At 36.7% G+C, this 24656-nt stretch overlaps 2 protein-coding genes across 2 annotated transcripts; one reads left to right on the top strand and one right to left on the bottom strand.

Annotated features, from left to right (window-relative positions):
• Nucleotides 1–13189: 13189 nt before the first annotated feature.
• On the bottom strand, nucleotides 13190–19818 carry Pbp49 (proximal sequence element A Pbp49). Its single transcript, XM_068766567.1, has 6 exons — nucleotides 19245–19818; nucleotides 18298–18514; nucleotides 16903–17010; nucleotides 15618–15770; nucleotides 14568–14753; nucleotides 13190–13525 (listed from the first exon to the last, which is right to left on the bottom strand). The coding sequence occupies exons 1-6, from the start codon at nucleotides 19679–19681 to the stop codon at nucleotides 13205–13207; spliced, it is 1422 nt and encodes a 473-aa protein (XP_068622668.1). The 5' UTR covers nucleotides 19682–19818; the 3' UTR covers nucleotides 13190–13204.
• Nucleotides 19819–22593: 2775 nt separating this feature from the next.
• On the top strand, nucleotides 22594–24403 carry LOC137923399 (immediate early response 3-interacting protein 1). Its single transcript, XM_068766642.1, has 3 exons — nucleotides 22594–22759; nucleotides 24044–24145; nucleotides 24224–24403. The coding sequence occupies exons 1-3, from the start codon at nucleotides 22672–22674 to the stop codon at nucleotides 24277–24279; spliced, it is 246 nt and encodes an 81-aa protein (XP_068622743.1). The 5' UTR covers nucleotides 22594–22671; the 3' UTR covers nucleotides 24280–24403.
• The last annotated feature ends 253 nt before the right edge of the window (nucleotides 24404–24656 follow it).

The following is a 24656-nucleotide window of genomic DNA, read 5'->3' as shown; positions in this document are numbered from 1 at the left end:
CAAGTTTCTAAAGGATGGTCAGTCGATGGTCGTCCTCTGCGTACCATCATATCACTTTACCATCACCAACACGCCTGCTAAGCGTGGCGATTATGGTGTATATCCTTCCGTAGATATCTTTGACAAAGGTCTATGCTTCCAGTGGACGTCTATAGGCTGAAAGTAAGAAAAGGACCAATATTTAGCCACTTCCGCACATGGAGTGGTAGTCGTGCACAGTCTCTGTGTTTGGCACTAATCGGTGTAACATAACTCCTGAAGATGCCACGTGGAGGGGTGAAACACGTGTTGAGTAATTTGGCGGTGGCGGTTGTGTAATTCGCATTGTTTGCCGCATACGCATTCACCAGCGGGCTGGCGGGCGGTGCACTTTGTTACACGTCTACCACTGCATGTGCGAAAGTGGCTAAATATTGGTCCTGTTCTTATTTAGGATGGACTTCCGCAAGGTAACGCCTGATTCCATTAAATATAGGCTGAAACTACAAATTAAAATATTCCAGAATACCTGTTGGTTGTGACTAAATTAATCACATAAATACAGATCAGGATACAGATAATTTTTTTGAAGCTTTTAAAAACCCTGGGGAGATTAACAAAAATTTAGCAGCTTGTCCATATTACCTTCTTGACCTCTCACAATCTAGTCTTGTAAACTAAACTTGGATAGTAAACAATGTTATTTAATGTTAAGTTTTCTGAAGATCTAGTTATTCTAGATGTCCTATACCAAGTAATTATCTAGAAAAAAATTAAGGTCTAGATGATACGAGATTATCTAGAAACATGTTATGTACATGATGCCGGAGGTCCGTCAAAGTACCATGAGCTACCGTCACGCGACGGTATCACGTTTTATTTCGCGCACTTGCAGTATGATGCCAATGACGCAAGCATGCATTCCTGTTGCCATGAATCGAAACCATGCGTTGTGAATACACGATCATAATACAGTAATGATTGTTTACAAACTAATATACAGGGTGTTTAGTTATAGCTCTAAATTTTAAATAGGTATATCAATTTTTTCCGTGGGAAAATCCCCTTCACTGGGGGGGTCTTTTTGAACGCCTTTTGTTAAAACTACGGGAACGCTTTCGCATACTACTAAAGTTTCAACTACGGTGTACTAATGCCTCTTTTTACTTGGAGGAGCACCCCGAATACGTCGTCAAGGACATGTTAAGGGAGCTGGAGAAAGACGGTATAACACCCTCTGACGTTCAGGTCTAAAATGTATCATATCCTATCTAAAAATCAATGATTTCAGAAATAATAATTAACATAATGATAATATTGTAAGACAAATAGTTTTCAAAATTCTTATTAATATAAATTTTTTTTTTTTAATGTCACTGCAAAATTTGTACTGCCAGCTATTACCCTATTGCATTTAAATTAAAAAGAAATTAATGTAATATATTATAGAGTGATCGTTTAATAAAAGGTGATTAGAAATATGGTACTGATTTATTCATACTTTTAAAATTTACATGTATAACCACACATTCTGTATCAATCATGCAAAAAGTATATATTTAAAATGATAGATATGTAAGAGTGGTCGTAGTACTGTAGCTTCTTGTTCTTCAAAACGTTTGGATAATATTAATTCAATATATACATATATACATAACATTTGACGTCTATCATCAAAGCGTACATTTGGTATAATCTCCAATATCAATAGTATTTCATCAAGCTTCAGCTTCTACATCTCTTTAAGCAGTGTTTCCCAATATGAAGCCCACGCCCCACAAGGAGGCAATTTGATTGTCAAGACAATTCGAATGTGGACTCGACACGATGTTAACTCTTTCGCTTTAATATAAGAAATATTTATGTAACATAAGGGGTCGCAAGAATTTTAGAAAGGCTAAACTGGGGCATGACGCAAAAAAATTTGAAAAGTACTCATCTAGAACGTTCATTGCTAATATGTATATTATTTTTTACAACTGGACGTGACAAAAGACTGAGATAGTTTAGCTTAAACTTCTAATGAACGTAGTGCAGGCCGTAGAAATCCCACTGCTGGATATACCCCTCCACCCCTATAGATTTTCTATCGGAAATGGTAGAAACAACATACAACCCTCTGAGTAATTTAACAGCATCTTTAGCTGATAAACATTTGACGTCATAATTATAATTTCAGCCGACATCCACGGAATTATCTGGAGAACTGAGCTATCGGAAAATAAGAATCCATCATCGTCTTCATCACTTCAGCAACATTACACAGATATCCAGTAAGACTGGTCGATCGGCCTGTACCTAGACTTCGACTTCCTGCCACCTAAAGAAGGTCCTATATTTACTCTACATGTAAATGTTCTGCCTTGGGCATGCTGGTACGTGGTGTCCATTCCAGAACTTTAACCCTTAATAGCCTAGAGTTTCAATTTTGATACCAATCTTTTAAACCGAATGTTCACATTACTATTAGTTTTTTTTTATAGGTTGGCTGTACGAATTTTACTGTTGTATAATATTCATTCCAACGAAATAAATAAAAAATCAGTTTTTCCCTTCATCTAGACCTTCAAGCAAACACAGTAATATTATAAAAATCACTTTCGTAAATCAGGCTATTAAGGGTTAAGGCTATTTGTCCTCCCCGCTGCTAAAATGCCGGATGTACCCAATTAGATAGAAACGGACCAGTTTCATGATGATGACAACTGAAAAAAACAATTCATCAATGGAAAAGTTGATGAACTGTGACGATAAAACCACAGTATCACACGATGTTCCTATCAGATGTAAACCACGCTCGGTACCTATCTAGTGTAAGCAACATACACCGCCGAATGTCTGCAAGATGGTGTAGCATAGTACGTGACAATTTTTCCACAAAGAGTGACGATTTTCAATAGTGAGGGATGCTACGTAGGGAGGAGGAGAATCAGATTGAGATTAAAAGCATTCTTCAACTTGAAGATAGGAATGTTCCAGAAGCGTTTTGATCTAAGAATATCCCATGAAGGTTTATCTCTCTTCTTCTTCCTTCCCTTTTCCCTTTATTTGGGGTCGGGTCTCCTTATCAATTTGCGCCAGGCCACTCTATCCTGGGTTGTCCCTGCATCAAGTTGAGGTTTCCAGTTCCTTTCTGATATTAGACCACCACGTATCTTTTGGACGCCCTCTCCCTCTTGGGAATTCTGGGAGGCTTAAGGCAATTTTTACCACATGGTCATCTGATTTTCGTTGAATGTGGCCATACCATCGTAATCTCCTTTCCTGTAATTTGCTGGGGATCGGAGCTACCTTAAACGAACCTCCGATATATTCGTTCCAACGAAGGTTTATATGGTCACTTTTACAATAAATGATTAATAAGACGTATTCATATCAACATATAATCAGATATCATACCAAAAGACAAATAACATAAGGCAGTTATGTAAATGTAGGGTAAACAGAGGCAATGAGATAATATTGACTGTGAGAATAGCTCGTCGGCACGTTCGCGAGGCAGGTGACATCATGGCACGCAACTCGTCACATACAAATTAGTTTAGTTGAAAAACTATTGAATTGTACTATTAATAGGTTGTCACTGGCAGACCCTATAACGAACTGTCATTTGTCTAGACTAATAGATTCTAGAATGGTGTGGGCAGATCCAGGTAGACTAAATATGAATTAACACGTTCACTGCGGGCCCAATTTTGAAGAACTTTCAGCTGGTGCGGCTGAGGTCGTATCAGCCTCAAGCTGAACTTCCTCGTAGTGCGGTTGAGGCCTTTTCTGCCTCATGTTTCAATCATTTTTAAACAGCCGCCGCACTAGAGATAAAACACGAGTTTTACGCGCCGCACCAGTGCAAAGTCTACCATGAGGCTGAATCGGCCTCAAGCCGCAGTGAACGTGTTAATACAGTCAGAACAAGTCAGGTCATGGTGACCATTTCTAGCTGGAAAGAATCTCATCATCTTTCGATTCTAAAGATGCAGGTATCTATGGAGGTATGGGGGTATACCTCTATTTTGGTTACATTAGTACTCTAAGAAGATAGGACCAGAGGTTAACATCAAATACACAGACCGCTACTAAATGTTCTAAAATTTTTACAACGGCAAGTAAAACATTAAATCTTGCCAAACGTAACCCATAATCAAGTAAGACGATTCGTCTAAATGGAAACAATATAATATCAAATTAAGGTTATACAAGGAAAGAAAAAGAGAAATGATAAAGAAACTGCAAAGACTAAAATGTATATATATACAAATAAGAAAAAAATTGTTTTAACTCGAAACTCTTACGTCTCTCTCTCTCTCCTCCCTATACACACACACACACACATAAATATATATATATATATATATATATATATATATATATATATATATACATATACAGGTTTGCCTAATGGAATTATCAACATTATTTTTAAGGTTCATGATACATATGTTACTGAACTTTAATATCATGATCTTCAGATAGAATCGTATCGGTTGCGTTTTTCGTATTCATTTCAAAATCGTTTTCTGTTATAATAAAATTACATTTGTGAAAATATTTGTGCACGACTGAAAATCAAGCTTCATTAAGAATTCTTCAGGCATCGTTATCAGGCAAGGCTTTATGCAGCTGATAAAAAATTAAATCTAGCAACACTCATCACAATGGTATGCGACCTTAATAAAATATATTTTTTTAATATATATACATAGTTTTGCCATGGAAGACGCATGCTCGGCATAAAACTATCTGATAAGGACAACAATATCAACATCAGAAAAAAACCTAATATAATGAATGTGAGGAAAAGAGAGAGACTACTCAAGTGACATTGGACAAGACACGTATATAGGATGAATGAGATGGGTAAAACGCATAACGGAAAGGATTCCAAGAGACGGAAGAAAAAGAAGATGACCAAGTTAAAAGTGGAACGAAATCTTTAACAAGAAAGGAGGACACTTATGGATGCGTGAGCCATGGGAGCATGATGGAAGGTCGCATGCGCATTTATCAGCGGGCTGGCGGGCGGTACATTTTGTTGCACGACTACCACTGCATGTGCGGAAGTGGCTAAATATTGGTCCTTTTCTTACCTAATGCAATTTATAACATGAACTCATATTAGCGTCCTGTTTGTCATCGGTTGGGTAGGTAAACGGTATTAAGAACGACTAGTTGAGGATACTGAACCTTTTTACTGCCTAAAATATTTTATAAGCGCCTATTAAAAAGAAAACAGTTCGATTTTCGAATATACGTATATCTTTACAATCAGTCGACGTAATATAAAACTGATATCTGTTTTGATACACAGTCTAAAACGGATTCCGTATAGTTGCAAATATTTTGATGGAATAAGAAATTATTTCAAAGTCAACGAATGCTAATATTTCAAGTAAGAAAAGGACTAATATATAGCTACTTCCGCCATGCAACAGTAGTCGTGCAATAAAATCCACCGCTCGCCAGCCCGCTAATAAATGCGCATGCGGCAAACAATGCGAATTACACAACTATCACCGTTAAATCACTCAACGCGTGTTTAACCCCTCCACGGGGCATTCTCAGGAGTAATGTTACACCGATTAGTGCCAAACACAGAATCCAATTGGCGCATTTATTAGCAAACTGGCGGGTGGTGCATTTCATTGCACGACTACTGCTGCATGGCAAAAGTATCTATATATTGGTCCTTTTCTTCCGCAAAATAACGCCTGAATCCATTAGATGCTAATATTTCAGGCAGAAACTTTTCAATTTTAAACCTGACTTAACCAGATCATGTATTATATCATATATTTAAGATTGTCGACCAATAAAGACGTCGGTCACGAACAGCATTCTTTATATCATTCTTAGCAACATAACAATCTTTTCACTCAATATTTCGCGTGACATTACATCGGCTTGACAGTTAAACGTCAACTAAACAAAAGTGACAAATAAGGTACGTTTATGAAGTTATAAGTAAAACGTAAATAAAAACTTAAAAATAATTTTATCTTTAATCCACACATAAACACATAAGAAACATCAGGTATATAATTGTAAATTCTGTACTAAGCCTGGCCATAAATACAACATTATGTAAAAAAAAACAAAATTTAAAATATTTGAAAACTGTCATTTTTACATGACAGTTCGTTGTGTTTAGTTATTGTCGCGCCAATATTTTGTGATATTAAAATGAAGTGTAGTGATAAAGAGAACCGAACCGCTGTGATTACATTATATAAAGTAGGTATTGGCTGATTTTTAGCGATGATTAAGTCTACAATGCTACATGCTTGACTAGAAGAAACCAGTTTACTCTTGATTTGAAGACGCCTTAGTTATAAATAAGAAAAGGACCAATATTTAGCAACTTCTGCACATGCAGTGGTGCACTAGTTAGTCACTCTGTGTTTGGCATTAATCGGTGTAACATAACTCCTGAAGATGCCCCGTGGAGGGGTGAAACACGTGTTGAGTAATTTGGCGGTGGCGGTTGTGTGATTCGCATTGTTTGCCGCATACGCATTTATCAGCGGGCTGGCGGGCGGTGCACTTTATTGCACGACTACCACTGCATGTGCGGAAGTGGATAAATATTGGTCCTTTTCTTACTTAGGATGTACTTCCGCAAGATAACGCCTGATTCCATTAAAAATTAATTATAATTGTCTGGAAACAATGGCGCCGGTAGATTGTTCCACTACTTGACTGTTCACGCTATAAAAGAATTTGCAAAACACTTAGTAGGGGTTGAAGGAATTTGCTTGCTTGGTGTGGAAAATATCTCTTATAACTAACGCCTAATAGATCAATTGTTCTTTTTCATTTGCCTTGCGCTTCTGTACTGATTCCTGTTTTATTTTACAAACTTCTTCAACTATCCTCTATATTAGCTATATGCTTCTTTCTGTCTTTCTCTTCTACTTTTTAATTTCTGTCTTTGTTTCTGTTTCTCTTGTTTCGTATGCTTTGCAATAGAGCGTTACGGCTTCAGAAATCTTTTCATTTCAACCTTAAGACGTATACTAGACATAAGCCTCCCTCAGAGACTTCCAATAAGACCGACTGGACGTGAACTACATCCAGCGTCTTCTGAAGACCTTAATAATTATATGAGGCAGAGGTTGTTTGGAACAGGAAGATATTTTAAATATAATTATGACCGATTTGACTCATACATCAACAGTGATTGTTCTCTTTTGAATTATCTACATTATTTACTGTTGCATGTACACGGAAGCCTGGCTGCTTCCTATATTAAAATACTATAAAACATTCAATCGCTTACTCCCACGCTCATGCCTGGTTACATAGAATGAGTCATTGATTCCTGGATTCAATTGCAAAATGCGTTGGTAAGTCGATTTGTGTAAATGATTTTTCGTTTTATCTTCTTCCTGGTCATCAATTGAAAAATCTTTCTTCGCTAGGTCCTTAAGTCTAAACGCTTTTCTACTACACACAATATCTAATATTAAATATGTTATAAATTATAATTAGTTCTCAAGTATTTAATGGATTCAGGCGATACATTGCGGAAGTCCATCCTAAATAAGAAAGGACCAATATCTAGCCACCTCCGCACATGCAGTGGTTGTCGTGCATGAAAGTGCACCGCCCGCCAGCCCGCTCGTAAATGCGCATGCGACAGACAATGCCAACTACACAACCGCCACCGTAAATTTACTCAACACGTGTTTCACCCCTCCACGGGGCATCTTCAGGAGTTGTTACACAGATTAGTGTTACACAGACTCGGTGTTTAGCAACTGCATGTGCGGAGGTGGCTAGATATTGGTCCTTTCTTATTTAGTTCTCAAGTTACATCAAAAAATGTGATGGATGTCACAAACCATGAGCTGATTACATTAGGAACATGTTGGTGATGAAGATATAATATAGGTAAAAGAATTGAATGAACATAAAGAACTATCACACAAAAGGTGCTGACACAAATGATCTCAGGTTTTAGCAAGACCAATGAGACAATTTAAATATAGACCCAAACATTATATTTTCGAAGAAGAAATTTATAATAGATGAAAAGTTCAAACGAAATAGGTTATTTATACATTTGTTGATATACCTCATAATACAGTAAGGAGTATATGTAGTTTTAGTGTAGACGAGTAAGAAGCGGCTGCATACCAAGTTTCCCAACTACTTTAACAGGATTATTTGTTCACCTTTTAGATGAACATGCAACAAAAATAAAAGTCCGATGACGGATATTTATGTCCTTCATCTGATCTTCTCATTTCCAGTTCCATATCATGGAGAAATCCTAAGCAAAGCCTTTTCCATAGCTCGTTGTGCAACTGTTGTTGCCAATGAGACCACAAGTGAGATACCAAGTAAGAGTCAATAGGTTTCTAAACAAGCATGTAGTTTCACAGATCTCGTCACGACATCCATACATGGTTGAAAACTCTATAACTCGCACTAAGCGTTTTAAAAATACCATTATAGTGCGAACAGTCAAGATATGGAACAACCTATAGGTTTAAAGCTATCACTTGGAAGTCTTCAATAGTGTTTCTTCTAGGCAATCATGTACCATCGCAGACCTTTATCAGAGTTTTATCACCTTTTGTTACTTTATTTACTACCTTCTGGCAATAATCCAAGGTTTTGCGGATTTCCTCTTTACTTATCAATGAGACGATGTTCCCTTCTTCTATTCTTTCCTTCAATCGAAACTGGAATTCAACCCGTAACGCGCCTAGGATATATATTGCACATTAGGGTTCGTGTCTATGTTCTTTTTGTTTCAATATTTTTTGAGTTTTCGTCTTTGTGTGATCCTAATAATGTCCAGTTTTTGAAATTCCGTTTCGTGCGACCACTTCATCTTCCACTCAAGTTGTACGTTAGTATCTGTGCGAGAGCTATTAGCATATATTGTTCTTTGCAATAAGATATGTCATTCCTAGCCTTGAAGTATTTACCAACCAGGTCCGAGATGAAGATGGAACGATCGTCTTGACATCTAAATTCATCTAATCTGCATAAACGGGTAAAGCGGTCAACTATAAATATCGCCGTGTTAGCATTTGTTCGGATAACCTACTAACTTGCTGTTATAAGGAATTAAAATAGTGTATTGAGCCGTGGCAGCCCAGTGGTGGAGGACGGGTTCGATTCCTGGAATACAATCTTATGTATTTCTCACTTTGTGCATTAATTATAAAGAATTGCCAAGGATCTCAAACAAATTTCAAGAGAATTGACAGCAACGTCCTCTTCGTATCATAATACGACACATCGCCATTCCGCATACCAAGTGTGGCGATTATGGTATAACCAACTGAGGGATTCTTCCTATGGCCAATAGGTCTTGGAGGTAATAACAACACTAAACCCATTAGAAGTGTGTAAATTCGACAAGCTTAGCACATATTTACACCGATTTAAAACTATGGAAATTCAATCAATAAAACCCATCGATCAATCAAAAGTCGAGATATATTATAGAGCGCTCTCTTTCGCACGATGTATATAAAGAATTATATTTCTGTGGAATTCCCCTTTTCAATGCACCGCTGTTGATGACGTAATGTAGTTCTTACACAACTATAGATATCTTTGGAAGGAGATTTGACCTGGCAGTTGGATGACGACGACGAAACGGGGAAAGAATAACTCTAGACTGAAAATTTCAGTGGGGCACCCATCTGTCTTCTCTTGCCAGTAGACTGAGGAACGCTGATTAAGCTGTTCGAACAGATAGCATGCGGACGCTAATATTTAAGCTACTCGTCGCTTATTGTCTATGGCATATTATTCTGGGGCAACGTGACAGATATTGAGTCAACATTCGTAATCCAAAAAAGAACTTATTGCATGGGAGCTCGGGGATTCTTTGCGAGAAGTTTTTAATAGAACTTGTATTCTTACGATTGTGTACCAATATATATATATATATATACATATATACATATATATAATATATATATATATATATACATATATATATATATATATATATATAATGTTTTATTTGTCCGCAAAAACAAACAAAATCATTTATGACAGTGATAGACACGGTTTTAATACTAGGGAAAAAAAAATCATTTATGGCACAAGGTATACCTATTTACAATAAAATTCAACTAACAATTTCAGATCTGCCACTGGAGAATATTATTAAAATATATATATATATATATATTATTGTATACAAAAACACTATACTGATGTTAATGCGTGGATTTAAATTATTTGTAAAGTGCAACTGTTGACTTTCTCGCCGGCTCTCAGCAGAAGTGCCTTTGGAGCTGGTGGTAGCTTCCTGTAGAACTGACAATACTGATGTTGAAAGTCACTGCTGCCTTACAGACACAATTGACGGAGGCTTGAAAGGTCAGACAGGTCTTTGATGGTAAGACTCAAAGATACCCTCAGAAACTTCAGCTGGGCAATCTTAGTATGTAAGCCGTGGTGTACAACATAGGTTTTTATAAAACAAATCTGCGAGTGCAAATGGCCACCGTGCCCATAAATAAAAAAACTGAAAAAGAATGTTGAAATAGAATCTGTTAACTGTTTTAATTCCAATGGACAGGATAAAATACATACATACATAAATACAGGAGGCAAAGAGACTCAAGTTATTTTTCTCTTACTTAACTGCAGCCAAGTTGATCACAGTTGACCATCAGTAAAATCAACGAAAGAATCTAATCACAACTTACATCATCATTAGTTAAAAGCATCATAACGCTAAGTTGATGTTAGCCTAAGTTAGCCTTAGTTAGCCTATAATCACAAGTAATAACAGAACCAAAAGACGATCTAAGAAAGTCTAATCATGTCGGTTCAATTATATTGCGACTACCGCAGAAGTATCTGACATATAGAGACTGCTCGGAACATCAGAATACTACGATCGAGCCAGTCGGGGCTGACGGTGCGCAATAAAAATGTACAGCTGCTATTAGGTGCAATTGCACCTTTTACTGCAGCTATCAGAGAGTGATATGAAATAAAGTGCAGACTACACTACACACTTTAGTAAAGGCTCGTCATTTAAGTGGTTTAAAAGTTTTTTTTTAATTAAGGATATTACCTGCCAGCGGTATTTAACGAGCGGTCTCGAGGAGAGTGGAAAGTTTGTCGTCTGATTTCTCGCCACCGATTCAAAGCGATAGCAAGCGATATGCGAAACGTCACCGGGTGTTAAAGTGAAGCTGTATTCATAGAGTCAGTTTAATATTCGTGTAGTTACGGAATGGTATGCGAATAATAATTATACTTCCGTGACTATCTCAGTGCTGTGAACAAACATGTCCTTTAAGTACAAGTAGCATTTTAATTAGAGCCTTATCACAACACCCGTTTTTAGTGAGCGGCCGCCCGCTCCCTAACCGCGAACAGCGTGGACGTAAGAAAAGGACAAATATATAGCTACTTCCGCACATGCAGTCGTAGTCGTGCAATAAAGTGCACCGCCCGCCAGCCCGCTGAAAAATGCGCATGCGACAAACAATGCGAATTGCACAACAACCACCGTTAAATTCCCCCTTTTTTGGTGTACGGACTGCGGTTAGATCTGGATCCCTCCTCGGGTCTCCTGTGGTCTACGCTGCCGTCCTAAGCACACATCATTACACAGCTCTACACGGGTAGAGCGCCTTGCTACGTGTGAACGTCTTCATACATCTGGTAGGCGCCCTACCAGCTTTATTTTTAGTTTTTAAGTTCACGAACCCTTCCGTTCCGTAAACTCTGCCCTGATGAAGCTGTAAAAGCCTCCGGGCTAACAGCACCTACATCAACAGAGAATAAGTAGAGCTCTATCATGTCACGTAACAATATTAACAATAATAGTAAAAAAATATTTGCCGCAACTTTTCTGACAGGCGACTATTTTACTTGTTTCGTATTGCACTCTATTCAGCTGCTTTTTTTATTAAATTTCTTGTACGTAAACTACGTTACAAATAATAAGGATTCGTTTGTAAATACGGCATTTAACATATTATATGATCACTTCTTTTCTAATTTACATTTCTATTTGAGTTTCACTTCGCATCCTTATATTGGGCTGACAAAAAGTTTATCACCTCATACCCCATGCGACACGCGACACGCCACCTGTCAGTTTGACACCCCTGATTTCCACTTACAACTAATTGAAAACAAAATTTATGTAATAAATAGCATATATCGATGACATCTATTGTAAAGATTAATATATATTTATTGCTAAAAATTCATCAAAATTTTAAAAGTACATTTGTTTTTATTCTTTCTAGATATACGTAATATAATCCTTTTGCACGGATTCACTAGTGGGGGTCGTCCACCACTATCAACCCAAGAATGGCAGCAACGTGAAGTGTTCTCGTGTTGCTGTAACAGCGAGGCACAACTTCCTCCTGCATGTGCCCTTAATGAGTACAAAGAAGCAGCTGCGAGTTCTGTAGAACCGACGGCCCCTCCGAAGGTAACGAAGACGACCATCGAAGTGGTTTTAATGGGTAGGAATTCCACATAACACTGTACTTCCTCTAAAGGTCACTGATATTATGATGATGATGTTAATAATCATAAAAATTACATCACAGGTTTCTTCGACAATATGTGTCACGAAACACGATTTTAACACTGTAGTATAGTAGATAGTGATAGCCAGTAAAAAAAAATGTTCGGATAACACATTGCATGTTGACATTGTGGCAATTTGTAGCAATATCCTCTAATATCATACATGACAGATAACTATACATATCGTCTTCCAGTAAAAAGGTAAGTTCGGATAACACATTGCATGTTGACTTTGTGGCAATTTGTGGCAATATCCTCTAATACCTGACAGATAACTTTAGACATATCGTCGTCCAGTAAAAAGATATGTTCGGATAACACATTGCATGTTATCATTGTGGCAATTTGTGGTAATATCCTCTAATATCATACATCACAAATAACTTTATACGTGTCGTCGTCCAGTAAAACAATAAGTTCGGATAACTCATTGCATGTTATCATTGTGGCAATTTGTGGTAATATCCTCTACATCATAAGTGACAAATAACTTGATACGTATAGTCGTCCTGTAAAACGATAAGTTCGGGTAACTCATTGCATGTTGACATTGTGGCAATTTGTGGCAATATCCTTTATACTTATAGTCGTTACTGTCACAGGTTATGATTATAAAGGATGATACAAAGGTAGGAAGTAGTTGTGGTAATGAAACGAAAGGTATAATGCAACAGTTTATTGTGTCAGGTCAGCCCAATGGCTTGAGCATGTTGATCTCGTTTCCTCTGTAGGAGTAGGCGCTGAAGTTTCCGATCTTCCGGCCGTCGATGTAAAGGTAGAGCTTGAGGCAGGTGTCGCAGAAGAAAGCAGGATCGAAGGGCACGCGATCGCACCCCACCGCCACCCACTTGGCGCCGAACTCCGCGCAGGTGGTACAGTAGACAGTCTGGTGCTGCAGCACGGCGGTGTGACGCGGGTAATGTGACGCCAGCAGCGGTTCTCCCGCACCTAGCAGCCGCACCTCCGAGAAGGTGAACAGGTGCTCGCAGTTACCCTGGTGCACGTACACCTGCACAACACATGCTTCACTAGCCAGTAGACGAGGTGTTAGTACCCCCCATTTATCACCGACAACAATATTCAAAATAATACAGGTGAACAACTGTGATAAGTGTAATAAGGAAAGATTTTAATTATACATAAGCTTTTATTGTACAAGAAAGATTTGGAACAATAGAAAACTGAATAAAGAAAATTGTAAAAATCAAAAACTAAAAGTGTAAATGTGAAATTTAAAATTGCGAAAAGTGCCACGAAGTATGAAAGAAAAAATAATTAAAGAGAGGGTGAAAATAATATAAAAGAAATGTAAAAAATATCGAAAAATATATCCCAGTTCCAAAAATATGATAGGAGAACGAGAGGTTCCAAATAACGGAGACCACAAATTCATCACATTCGTTTGTTCGACATCATTCATTCGTTCGCGTCAGCCGATTGACGCCTCCTGCAATGCATGCTCCCTGGAGAACAGTATTCCTCTACCAGAAACGCGGCCTTCGGAGTCGCCAGTATTTAGTACTGGAACCTCAAACTTCTACTAGCTTCAGCGACTCTGATGAGGACGATGTATAGATGTGATCCCCAATTATCATGACAGTACAAGTTTCGGGGGCAGAGTGGACTACGTGAGAAGATTGCGTGGTCATCTTAGACCGGGAGATACCGTGGTCTCCCACATATCGCTGTCTCCCCCAAAGACAGTGTTTCTCGAACATTTGGAAAAGTTTAACCCAAGAGCGCCACGATGATTGGTCCTTCGCTGCCCACTTCTAGCGATCCCCACAACCTTAACGATATCGTCAATCCTCCTTGTGGGAGGATTACCCACGCCGCATTTACCGACCCATGGTTGCCATTCTAGAACCTTCCAGCACCTACGGTCATCAATACTTCAGACGAACAATTCTTCAAGCTAACGTCTATGATCTTTTTTCTTCTCGAAAAGCGAAACTACGCGGTTATTTGTATCATTTTTAACTTTTTAGTGTAAACAATTTAATTAATAACAAATAAATAAATGAAGACAATGGATATGAAGACCGTCCCACCTCGGGGTGTCCAAGCTTAATGATGAGCTCGTCGAGGCGCACGCTGTTCATGTCGCGCTTGGGGAAGTCCCCGATGCCGCGCTTCTTGGCCCACTCGCGGATGGGCTCGCTGTAGTCCTTGCAACCCTCGCGCTCGTCCACGTAGAACACGTTGTTTATGAACAGGAATCCTGATGGGAAAAGGTCCTGGGAAATTTCAATTAAATTCTTGAATTGTATTCTTGTGATACCTTACATGGTTGGAGAGACACCTAAATACTGAGGCAAGGCGGATGAAGCTGGATCATATTAGCACCTCCATTGCAACTGCCTAAAATATATCATCCCTTTACCGCTGTTTTTTTAATTTACATATGTTGTGTCATCATCAGCGACACATCGAACCGGGGAATCCCACGCTATAGCGCTTTATACATCGGGCGAAAGAGACAGCGCTCTACAATATTTCTCGCTTTGTGATTGGCTGACGATTTATTGGTTGAATATTCTATTCATAGTTTTAAAAATCGGTATAAATACGTGCTAAGCTTGTTTATTATACACACTTCTAATTTGGACTTCGTTTTGTCATTACATACAAAACTTACTGGCTGTAGGAAGAATCTCACAATTTAATATAACATATTAATTATTGTTTTTATTTTCTATTACGTATTTACGGCGGATTACGTATTTTTCCTTAACCCCCTCAATATGGGTATCAAATGAAAGGGCTACACTAGTAAAACACAGTGATTATGTCAAAATTTAAAATTCAAGATGGACGCCGTTCCAATATGGCGGACTAGGTACATATTTTTCCACAACCACCACAATATGGGTATCGAAAAACCGTTTTACTTATAAGTTTTTTAAATGTATTTATACTGGATTAGTAGGACATGACTTGAAGGTGATATATTAAGATATCAGACGCAGTAATGGATTGTCCAACCTTATCTTTCCACCCGGTCTCTTGTGCGCTTCGACGAGGCACTGCCGTAGTGTCTTATTAAAGACACATAAGATAGACTAAGGTCAGAAAGTTCCTCCGAAAAAAAAAAGGTTTACTTTGGCAATAGTGGTGGGCGTGTCGAACGGATTGGCGGAGACGTCGACGCGCATCACAACGTCGTTTGCGCAAACAATGCGCTCGCGCAACGCTGACAGCCGGCTGCGACCCACCATCACCACGTCGCAGCTGAACACCGAGTGCCGAGAGTTCTGCAAATAATTGTTTCATCTCAAAATAAATAAGGTTGAAGAATGCTGTAGAAAATGAAAGTTTATTTTTTCTTCTTCTCCATCAACTAGACAGTTCTATTACTACAGGACAATAGATACAAATTATTTAATCACAAGATGGATAATGCTGAAGGAAAACCTTGTAAATGATAGAGTTCATTCTTTCTCTCCGACCAACTTTTTTGCACAAATATAATAATTTTCTTTAGTTAAATCGGGCAAAATTCAAGCAAGTCCTTCAAGAACTCCTTTTTTTCGATCAAGTAGATAGTTTAGTTCAGTTAGAGACTCTTAGAATGCTAACAGACAGTAGTAATGTAGCGCAGGGCTGAGCAACCTTTTAATCAACGGGTCAAATAAAATTTTAATATACTTTGGCGGGCTGCACATAAAGTAAACACCTTGTTAATAATCTATAAACTATATTTATAATAAACAATAAAATTAAAAAGGTAAGGTTCTCATATTAAATATTAAATACAAAAAAGAGCGCATACGCATCTTGAACCAATTGCTTCGGTTTAGTATGTACTAGAGATGGATAGCACGCGAGCTAAAGACAAGAAAGATGTATATCTTTGCTAAAGATATAATCACTTTCTAGAGCGCGCGTGTTTCAATTGCATCTCTATATTTTTTACATTCATCAAAGAGAAAGAAATGAGCTTATATAGCAATTTACACTCGCGCGTGTTTAGCTTCTCTGTACTTCATGATAAAAACTTAAAATGCTTAATAGGAATATATCACACGTTTTATTCCGCCTTACCGCTTTATTGCAGCAGTAGTCGTGCAATAAATGCATCGCCTGCCAGCCTGCTGATAAATGTACATTGAAATTATTTTCAATAAATATGATTTTATTTAAAAAACACATTCTTTTGCATATTCCATTAGCTCGCACTACCAAAAAGCTTAGCCACCGCTGTTATAGAGTATCTATCTGTCTGGTTTCAAAAATAGTTAATATAAAATAACACAGCAAAACGTCTTATTTTAAGTAATAACACACAAGTTTAATAAGAATAAATTTTTAAACCCAATTTATGTTTTTGACTGAAATAGGATATTGTCTATTGGTTCAGATAGTCATAAATAAACAAAAACTTACATTTCTTTCTTTTCCATGTGAAAATTGTCTGTAAAAACGTATTCGAAACAATAAATCCTTTCCTGGTTCCAATGGCGTTCCAATTGTTACTTTCATATTATCAGGGTCCTAGAAATATTACATAATTTGATTAAACTCAAGACATTATTGAGATAAAAAATTGTAAATAGTATATGCTAAAGATTAAGTGTAATTTAAAAAAATAACTACTAGATGTGCTTCTTCTTTTCAACTGATGAAGGCCTACTATATGACATAAGGCTTCACTAAAGAATGCCACCAATTCCAGGATCTTAACTACATCATCAGTCCATCTAGGAGGTGGCTTATCCCCAAATCTACCTACTAGTGGTCGACATTCTAGAACCTTTCAGCTCCTACGGTTATCGGTTCCACAAGCGATATACCCTGCCCACTGCTAGTTTAGACAGTAATCTTGGTTCATCTATCAATCTCCTCATTTCTGATTTGATCTTTCAAAAAAACTCCGAACATCACCCTCTCCGTTGCTCTCTGGTTGACATTGAGCCTCCTTATGTGGTTGTATTCAAACAATAATTAACTGATCAAATTGTTCTTGCTTAATATAAACATAGCAATAGATATTTTATAATGTTATTTTGTAATAGACAAACTTTTTATCAATGAAAATTATTAAGCGCTTCTACTAGAGAGTATGGACTATTTAAATAAAAAAATAACATGCACCAATGCTTTTATAAATGCTTTCACTTGAACATCCAGTACATCACTGGCTTATATTCATCATCATTATTTCAGCTGTATGACATCAACTACTGGACTTAGACCTCTGCATTACATTTAAATAAGACATTGGAAGGAGCCTGCTTCCAGCATTTTCCAACAATTGTAATAAGGTGTATTTTGTGCATCTTATAGATGACTATCCTGTGCTGGCACTAGCCATTGCATGGAATCTACTCCAGGCTTGTAAGGTCCCAGCAGCTGTCTGTTCTGCATACCATATGATCTTCTCACAACTACTTCACCCGATGTATATAACTATAACTATTTTTGTGATCTATCTAGTACATAATCCACAACCTTTATGGGTGCCAAAATGCAACTTATCAGGAGAGGCAAAAAAATTTAAATACTAGTTATATCTTAAAAAATCTATATACTTAAAATTATAAACTTTGTATAGTTTGAAAGCTAATTTTATACCGAACAATCTTTGAATATTTATATTTTAAAGAACACTGAGCATATAATCTCTTTATTATTGTTTGCACTTTACCTTATTTAATTAGAGTAAAAAAAGATGACTTTGCCTATCTCTATCAGTTTTAGTCAGAAAATTATTTTATAAAATTACACGGTCTATTGTATGATCTAATGTTAACAGTGATTGTAATTACATATGAGTATTACCTCCTGTGTCAATGGCAGCAACCTCATGCCTCTGTACTTTAACTTCTTGACATAAAGGTTGCCCTTGTCCTTGGAAACCCTCAGCCTAAACTTCCTCACAACATTGAGATCATTGCCCTCGTCAGTCAACATTGTATCTTGTTTGGGAGGCAGTACTCCAAATATAGGTGTACTTGTAAGCATCTGTAACTCTTTGCCGGTTTTGAGATGATTGGGACTGCAAAACATTAACATTTTCATTTAAAGGTGACTAAAAAAAATCCTATGTTATATATATTTGACTTTTTTATAATATGTCGATTTACATTGTAATGACATTTACAATCATGCATTGTCAATTTTTCCTAATATAATTGTCATAAGATAAATTACAGTATCTTGTATTTGTCATAAGAAAAATACCAAAAGAGCACAGTTTGACATAAAGCTATAAGGGTACCAACATGCCCAAATCTGGGTAGAGACCACAACAAACTTAATCTCCAAGCTAAATACAGTATGGAAATCTCTGCAAATATTCCACAATTTTTTTAAATTAAATGTCTGTTTTAGTAATTGTTTTATACAATGTAAATTTAGTGAAAGAAATAGACACTTAGTAGTCTTAAAACCCAAGCATTCTTTATTAAATCCTTAAGGAACTTTGCGAATTTTTGATAAGAATATTATTACTGTGATTCTGATCAACAATAACTTGGACTGCCAGACAGTGGTTGGGAAAGTGAATAAGCCCTATAGGTGGCGGTTAGAATAATTACACTGCAATTAATCAAGCAACAGAACAGTCAATGGTGACAGCTGGTTCACAAGGAAACAACCAGAGAGATTATTTTTAAAGGTTTTAGTGGTATTTTTATTTCCGTAGAGAAATTTTGAAATTACATTGTGGAAAGTAGCCATTCACAAAATATAATGGTTCCGTAACATTTTAGATTTAAAACCAATACCTGCAATAATTAGCAAGTTTATCAAAATCCTCGTCGCTCAGACCGCATCCCACATATTCACGAATCTTATTGTTTTGAAAATTCTCTAGATCATCTTTATTTTTCGGTCGTCCGAAAATAGGCAAGTAATTGAAAGCTTCTGAGAGGTTCTTGGTTATTATAGGAGCCGTAACTACAGTGCCTTTTACTGCATAAAACCTTGGACCCGTATCCTCTCCGTAAATATTTACTTTTAAACCACTTTTAAGCACTTGTGGGCCAATGTAAGAAGTCCCTGGGATGATGTCTGTACTTATAGAATTTGCTGCAGTATTTAACAAATTCGGTTCATCAGCTTCACCTGTTTTTGTCTGGTTTGCATCATCGGAGGCAAGTACGTTTTCGCATCTTGAGGTATTATCATCGCAAGAAACTGTTTCATTTCCTTCAGTCTGCATTGTTATATTCTAATAATACTACAGTTGGTAGGAATTTACAGTGCTTTAACAAAAACATTTAGGTATATTAAATCAGTTAAATTCTGATTACTGCAAATTGTTATTTGAAATAATTTCCGCGATATTCGAAACATTAACTGTTTGACAGATAAGGTAACAGACATATATGTTTGTTAATGTCAAAATGCCAAGCCGCTCCGTTTATTTATCTGTTTAGTTATTTTGTATACTGTTAGCAAAAGTTATCATTCTGTTAATTTTATCTTCAATTTTGTGTATAGGATGTTGGGATTGTGGTGGGATCGCACGCTTTGTTTCGATGATTTTCACTTCTAGTAACAACGAACCATGGACGACAATTTGTGTCCAACATATTCAACCGTTTAATGGAAAAATGCGAAATCAACTGAATAAAAACAACTGCTTACCAGCCGCAAGAAAATGGCAAGATCGGGAGATGACACCGCACTCTCAAAGTTTAAGTCATAACAAAAGCTGTGCACTCCCATAGGTGGAACGATGAGCAGTTTGCAATGCTATTGCGTCTGTGCACAGTGCAGCTGGAAAACAGTCTGAGCCCTGCCCCAATATCGTACGAATCGGCACTACGAGTAGAGTCTGACTTCTTCGTACCTACAAAATAGAGTATTGAAGATACCGATTTCGTCTGCCAAATCGCCGAAACCAAGGCATTATTGACACCATCCCCGAGAAAAAATGCTAACAAATTAACACCCTTTTCTATACAAAGGTCTCGCAACTTGCAGTCACGTTTTTGTTCGCAACGACACTGTGTGAAGTCCATAAGCGCCAACTGTCACCCATATTCCTGCAACGTAACGACAAAATCTTCAAAGTGCGACTAAAGCATCGAGCGACGAATATGTCAATCGATCGACTGAAACCAGCATACATACAAAACGAAAACATCGTACCGCCTATCGACACACCGACGATCACCGTACAACCAGCCCTTTGTCACCGGATCAGGGAGAGTGGTAACAAGTGTACGCTACGCTTGTGGAAGAGTGATGTGAGATATACCCACGAAACCAAGCAAATTGACAGCAATTATTTACCTTTAATAAGAGTACCCGGGCGCAGTCTAGTGTGCGAGCGAAAAATCTATAGAAGCGAAAGGGGCAGACTAGTACCGACCGCTCAATTCAAATAAACATAACCAGGTTATCTAGTAAGCAGTTAGTAGCAACGTGGATTCCGTACACAATTTATTTCTGCCCCCGTTGAGCCACAACAAGTATATTGCCTTAGCTATGTTGCTTTATAAAGAGAAATAACTGTAACGGCCAATCTAAAAACGCAGTGCCACCCATGAAGTGGAGACTGAAATCAAATGAATGAAAAAAATTGAAATTAGACAAAACCTTTCTCAAGTAGCAGTAGCTAGCTAGTGCTAAATGCATTAGCGAAGAAACGTATGAGTAGCGCTAGTCTCCTTGTGTTAAAGTATCATGGCTGAGAAGGAGACCGCCAAGTCGGACCGGAATAGGATTTTGCTCGAAGACGTCATTGACTAGGCACCAGACTGCTCTTCTTAGGTCCGGGTTCTTTAGAATTCGGTTAATAATGTGCTTATTGCCTTGCATTGTTGTAAAACACTAAAACGGGGTGTTAGATTCGCTGACCTTGAGGATGGAGGAGCCTTAATAGTCCGCTCAAAGTGAATTCGGGGAGAGAAACAATGCCAATTTGTCTCGTGTTTCTTCGAAACAATGTGGGTTCCGGAGAAAACCCTCTTCTCCCAAAAATACAGTAGTACTAAGAGGTATCAGTGGATTTCGTAGGAGATCCTGATGATCCTTCAAAGTTACTAACGACGATCATTAAGAGGAATTCAATGGGTATGAATCCCACACAGCTAAGACTTCCCCTCAGCGAGCATGGTATTTTGTGGTTGCACTAAAAGATTTCTGTCTCAAAATAAAAAAAGCAATAGGAAACGACATCCTTGCTTCATGTTTTTATTAAACCATTGACATTGCTCGTCATGATTTTTATTTTTAATTAAGCACCGTATAACGCTTCCTGGATTCTCTTGTTTTAGATTCTGTAATGTAAAATATTTTTAGGCATTATTAAACAAGTTGCTTATTTATATTATGAATATATTAAAACGACCTATATAGAGCATTTTGTCATTATTTTCCATGACAAAAGAGCTGTGTGCTTTTATGAGATTTTCAATTTCAGCAGCTTTTAGGTAAAAGAGGCTAAGGGACCTTGACTTACACATCTCATTCGACATTCGTTACAGAGATTTCATCAGATTCAGGGTCCGCTAAGCTCTTAAATAAATTATATGGACTCTCTACAGAGTAATTGGTTGCAATGGAGCCCGAATAAAACTACCACCTAGTCAGCTGTACTGAACCATTTATTGTGCTAAGATTATCACGATTTCAAAAAAGGTTCGCTTAGGGAGAATTCATGGCGGAATTAACAACATAATGCTTATATTATTGATTGGAAGAGACCATGCATATATTTGCCTGTATGTCATATAATGGGCTTTGGTAATTGAGTTGTATCAGACTCAGGATAGACGCGCCATATTTACCTGGAAGAACTATTTTTAAATAGCTGCCCTTATAACCAAGGTGTTTGTAATTTTCAAACATTTTTAGGCTAATTACACCTTTATCGGTTTAAATTAACGACGGGGTTCAGAATATATTTAGTTGTTAATTAAAAATCTGATAAAATATATATTTTTATTAATTAACAACTACCAAAAAATATTGAAAATCAAAATAACAATTGAATAGAAAATAATAGTATTTTTTATTAAACGTTTTGCATAATGGTATTTTTTGTAATTACATAGTTCTGTTGTATTTGCCTTTTCGCGCTGAAAGGAAAATAAATTATCTGTGAATTTAAGTGTTGATTTGTCAGTGAGTTGTCATATCAATGTTTTGAATATTTTCTAAAGAAATAGATTAAGTCAGTTTGTTATTTTTCCAGGCAAAATGATTACCTTGTGGAACTTGTTTGAGGCTTCACTGCTCTGTCTAAACGCGGTCTGTGTTCTTCATGAAGAAAGATTTATGCAGAAGAGTAAGTGTTGATAGGTTAAAACTTTGTAGTTTAAGATTATTTTATAAAAATATTGCAATAATTACTTAGCAATTTTGATTAGGGGATTGAAATATATTTACGGTTTTGCTCCTACTACATTAAGTCTCTAAGTAATTGAGTCTTAAAATCTTCCTTTTCTGTAATACTATTTAGTATATTTTTTGTTACTGTGATTGTGCATTTTTTTAAAAATTTTATCTTAGAACTTCAAAATAGAACTGCGTGATTATAACCTCCTTGCTAATTCATAATGGTTTCCTTAATTATTTATATCATACACTTATTTATACTCAACTTACAGAAGCTAATATTAAATTACTCTTGTCTCCAACGTCATCCTTCACACTGAAGTAAATTTGATAGGATTATATTGCACTGATAAGAGTCCACAATAAATGATGATCGGTGATTTTATAAACTAAAGTCCTTAAAAAATTGAGTAAATGAATGCTCCCACTATGCCAAACACCTAGCTACATAGTGACATGCAGCAAGAGCAGCAGGGGCATCAGAACCAAGTGGGACATGACCACAACCACTCCATCATGAGTGTAAAACTGACAGATAACTTTTTTTCACAGTAATAACACTAATCACTTTGTATATTTTGAGTAGGAAAAATATCTTAAAATGATTTGGTTTTGTAATGCCATGGTTTATTTTAAACACAAAGATCCGTGAACCATTTAGTGCTTGTGCATAAGAACTGTTAAGGAAGGGTTCAAAGCGGCAGAGAGTAAATATATACAGCAACTAAAATATCACCTGAATGACTTGGCTACTGCATTAGCTACTTTAAATGACTGAAACACTGCGAGATACAAAAACTTGGTGGCAGATGGTGAAGTATGAAGTATCTTCTGCTGAGGAGTGCCTTAATTGGGACAAAGGAAAAGGAACAAATCTGCTTAGTATGTGACATAGAGTCAGAAAAAAAACTAGTAAATAAGTATTACTCTTAGAATCTTTATTAAATATGTTTAAGTGAATATTGGGGGTACTGGAAAGTAATGTCACTTTCTTAAGTTAAATTCACATGACTACATTTTTAACAAGTTTTTATTTCTAATCAACAATCTATTCACCTTGGTTATCAACAACCTTTTACCATCTAGTATACAAATTTTCAATGCCGGAACTGTAAAAATCGATAGGTTTTTCTGTTAATTATGTCAACATGAACAACATAACTTTCCAGTCCCTAAATATAAAACAATTCCAGTTCATCAATTGAAATAATGATAAACTACTGCTTGTTTTCAGTGGGCTGGGGAGCTAATGTCTCCAATCAAGCTTTCGAAGACCAGTCCTCTGTTAAGTTCCAAATCTTAAACCTAGTGAGATCTATACGGACTGTCACTAGGAGTGAGTATATTTTTTATTTTAGTTCTTCAAATACATTTAACAATGCATTCAATTGATATTATTTTTTCTTTGTTTCAGTTCCATTGATTATTCTGAATATACTCACCATTATATTTAAGTTACTGCTAGGGTAGCAAGTCAAGTAAATTTATAAACACTACATATAAGAGGTATCTGTGAATAAGGGATATGATCGAATGTCTGCAAGTTCCATTAACAATTTTGTTATATTTTACGACTTACTTTTATTAATATTAAATATTTAATATTATATTCAGTAAATATCATGTATTTTTATTTAATATTCAAAATTAAGGAGTACTTACAACTTATATTTATATATTGAGTGAATAAATCAAAATTATCACAAAACAGAATGTATGTATGTATTAATTTGTCTGTTTGTTCTGGTTAATCTCTGAAATGTCTTGACCTTTGACGGTACTTATACGAGCAACCAATGTAATAAAGAGTAACTTTGTTATTTTTAATCTTGAGAAGATTTTCAAAT

Source organism: Battus philenor, unplaced genomic scaffold, assembly GCF_028537555.1.
Source record: "Battus philenor isolate CCGP_79_NKW_IND1 unplaced genomic scaffold, ilBatPhil1.0.hap1 SCAF_21, whole genome shotgun sequence".
Taxonomy (NCBI): Eukaryota; Metazoa; Arthropoda; class Insecta; order Lepidoptera; family Papilionidae; genus Battus; species Battus philenor.
Note: the sequence above shows the minus strand (reverse complement) of the source record. Positions and strands in the feature narration are given on the sequence as shown.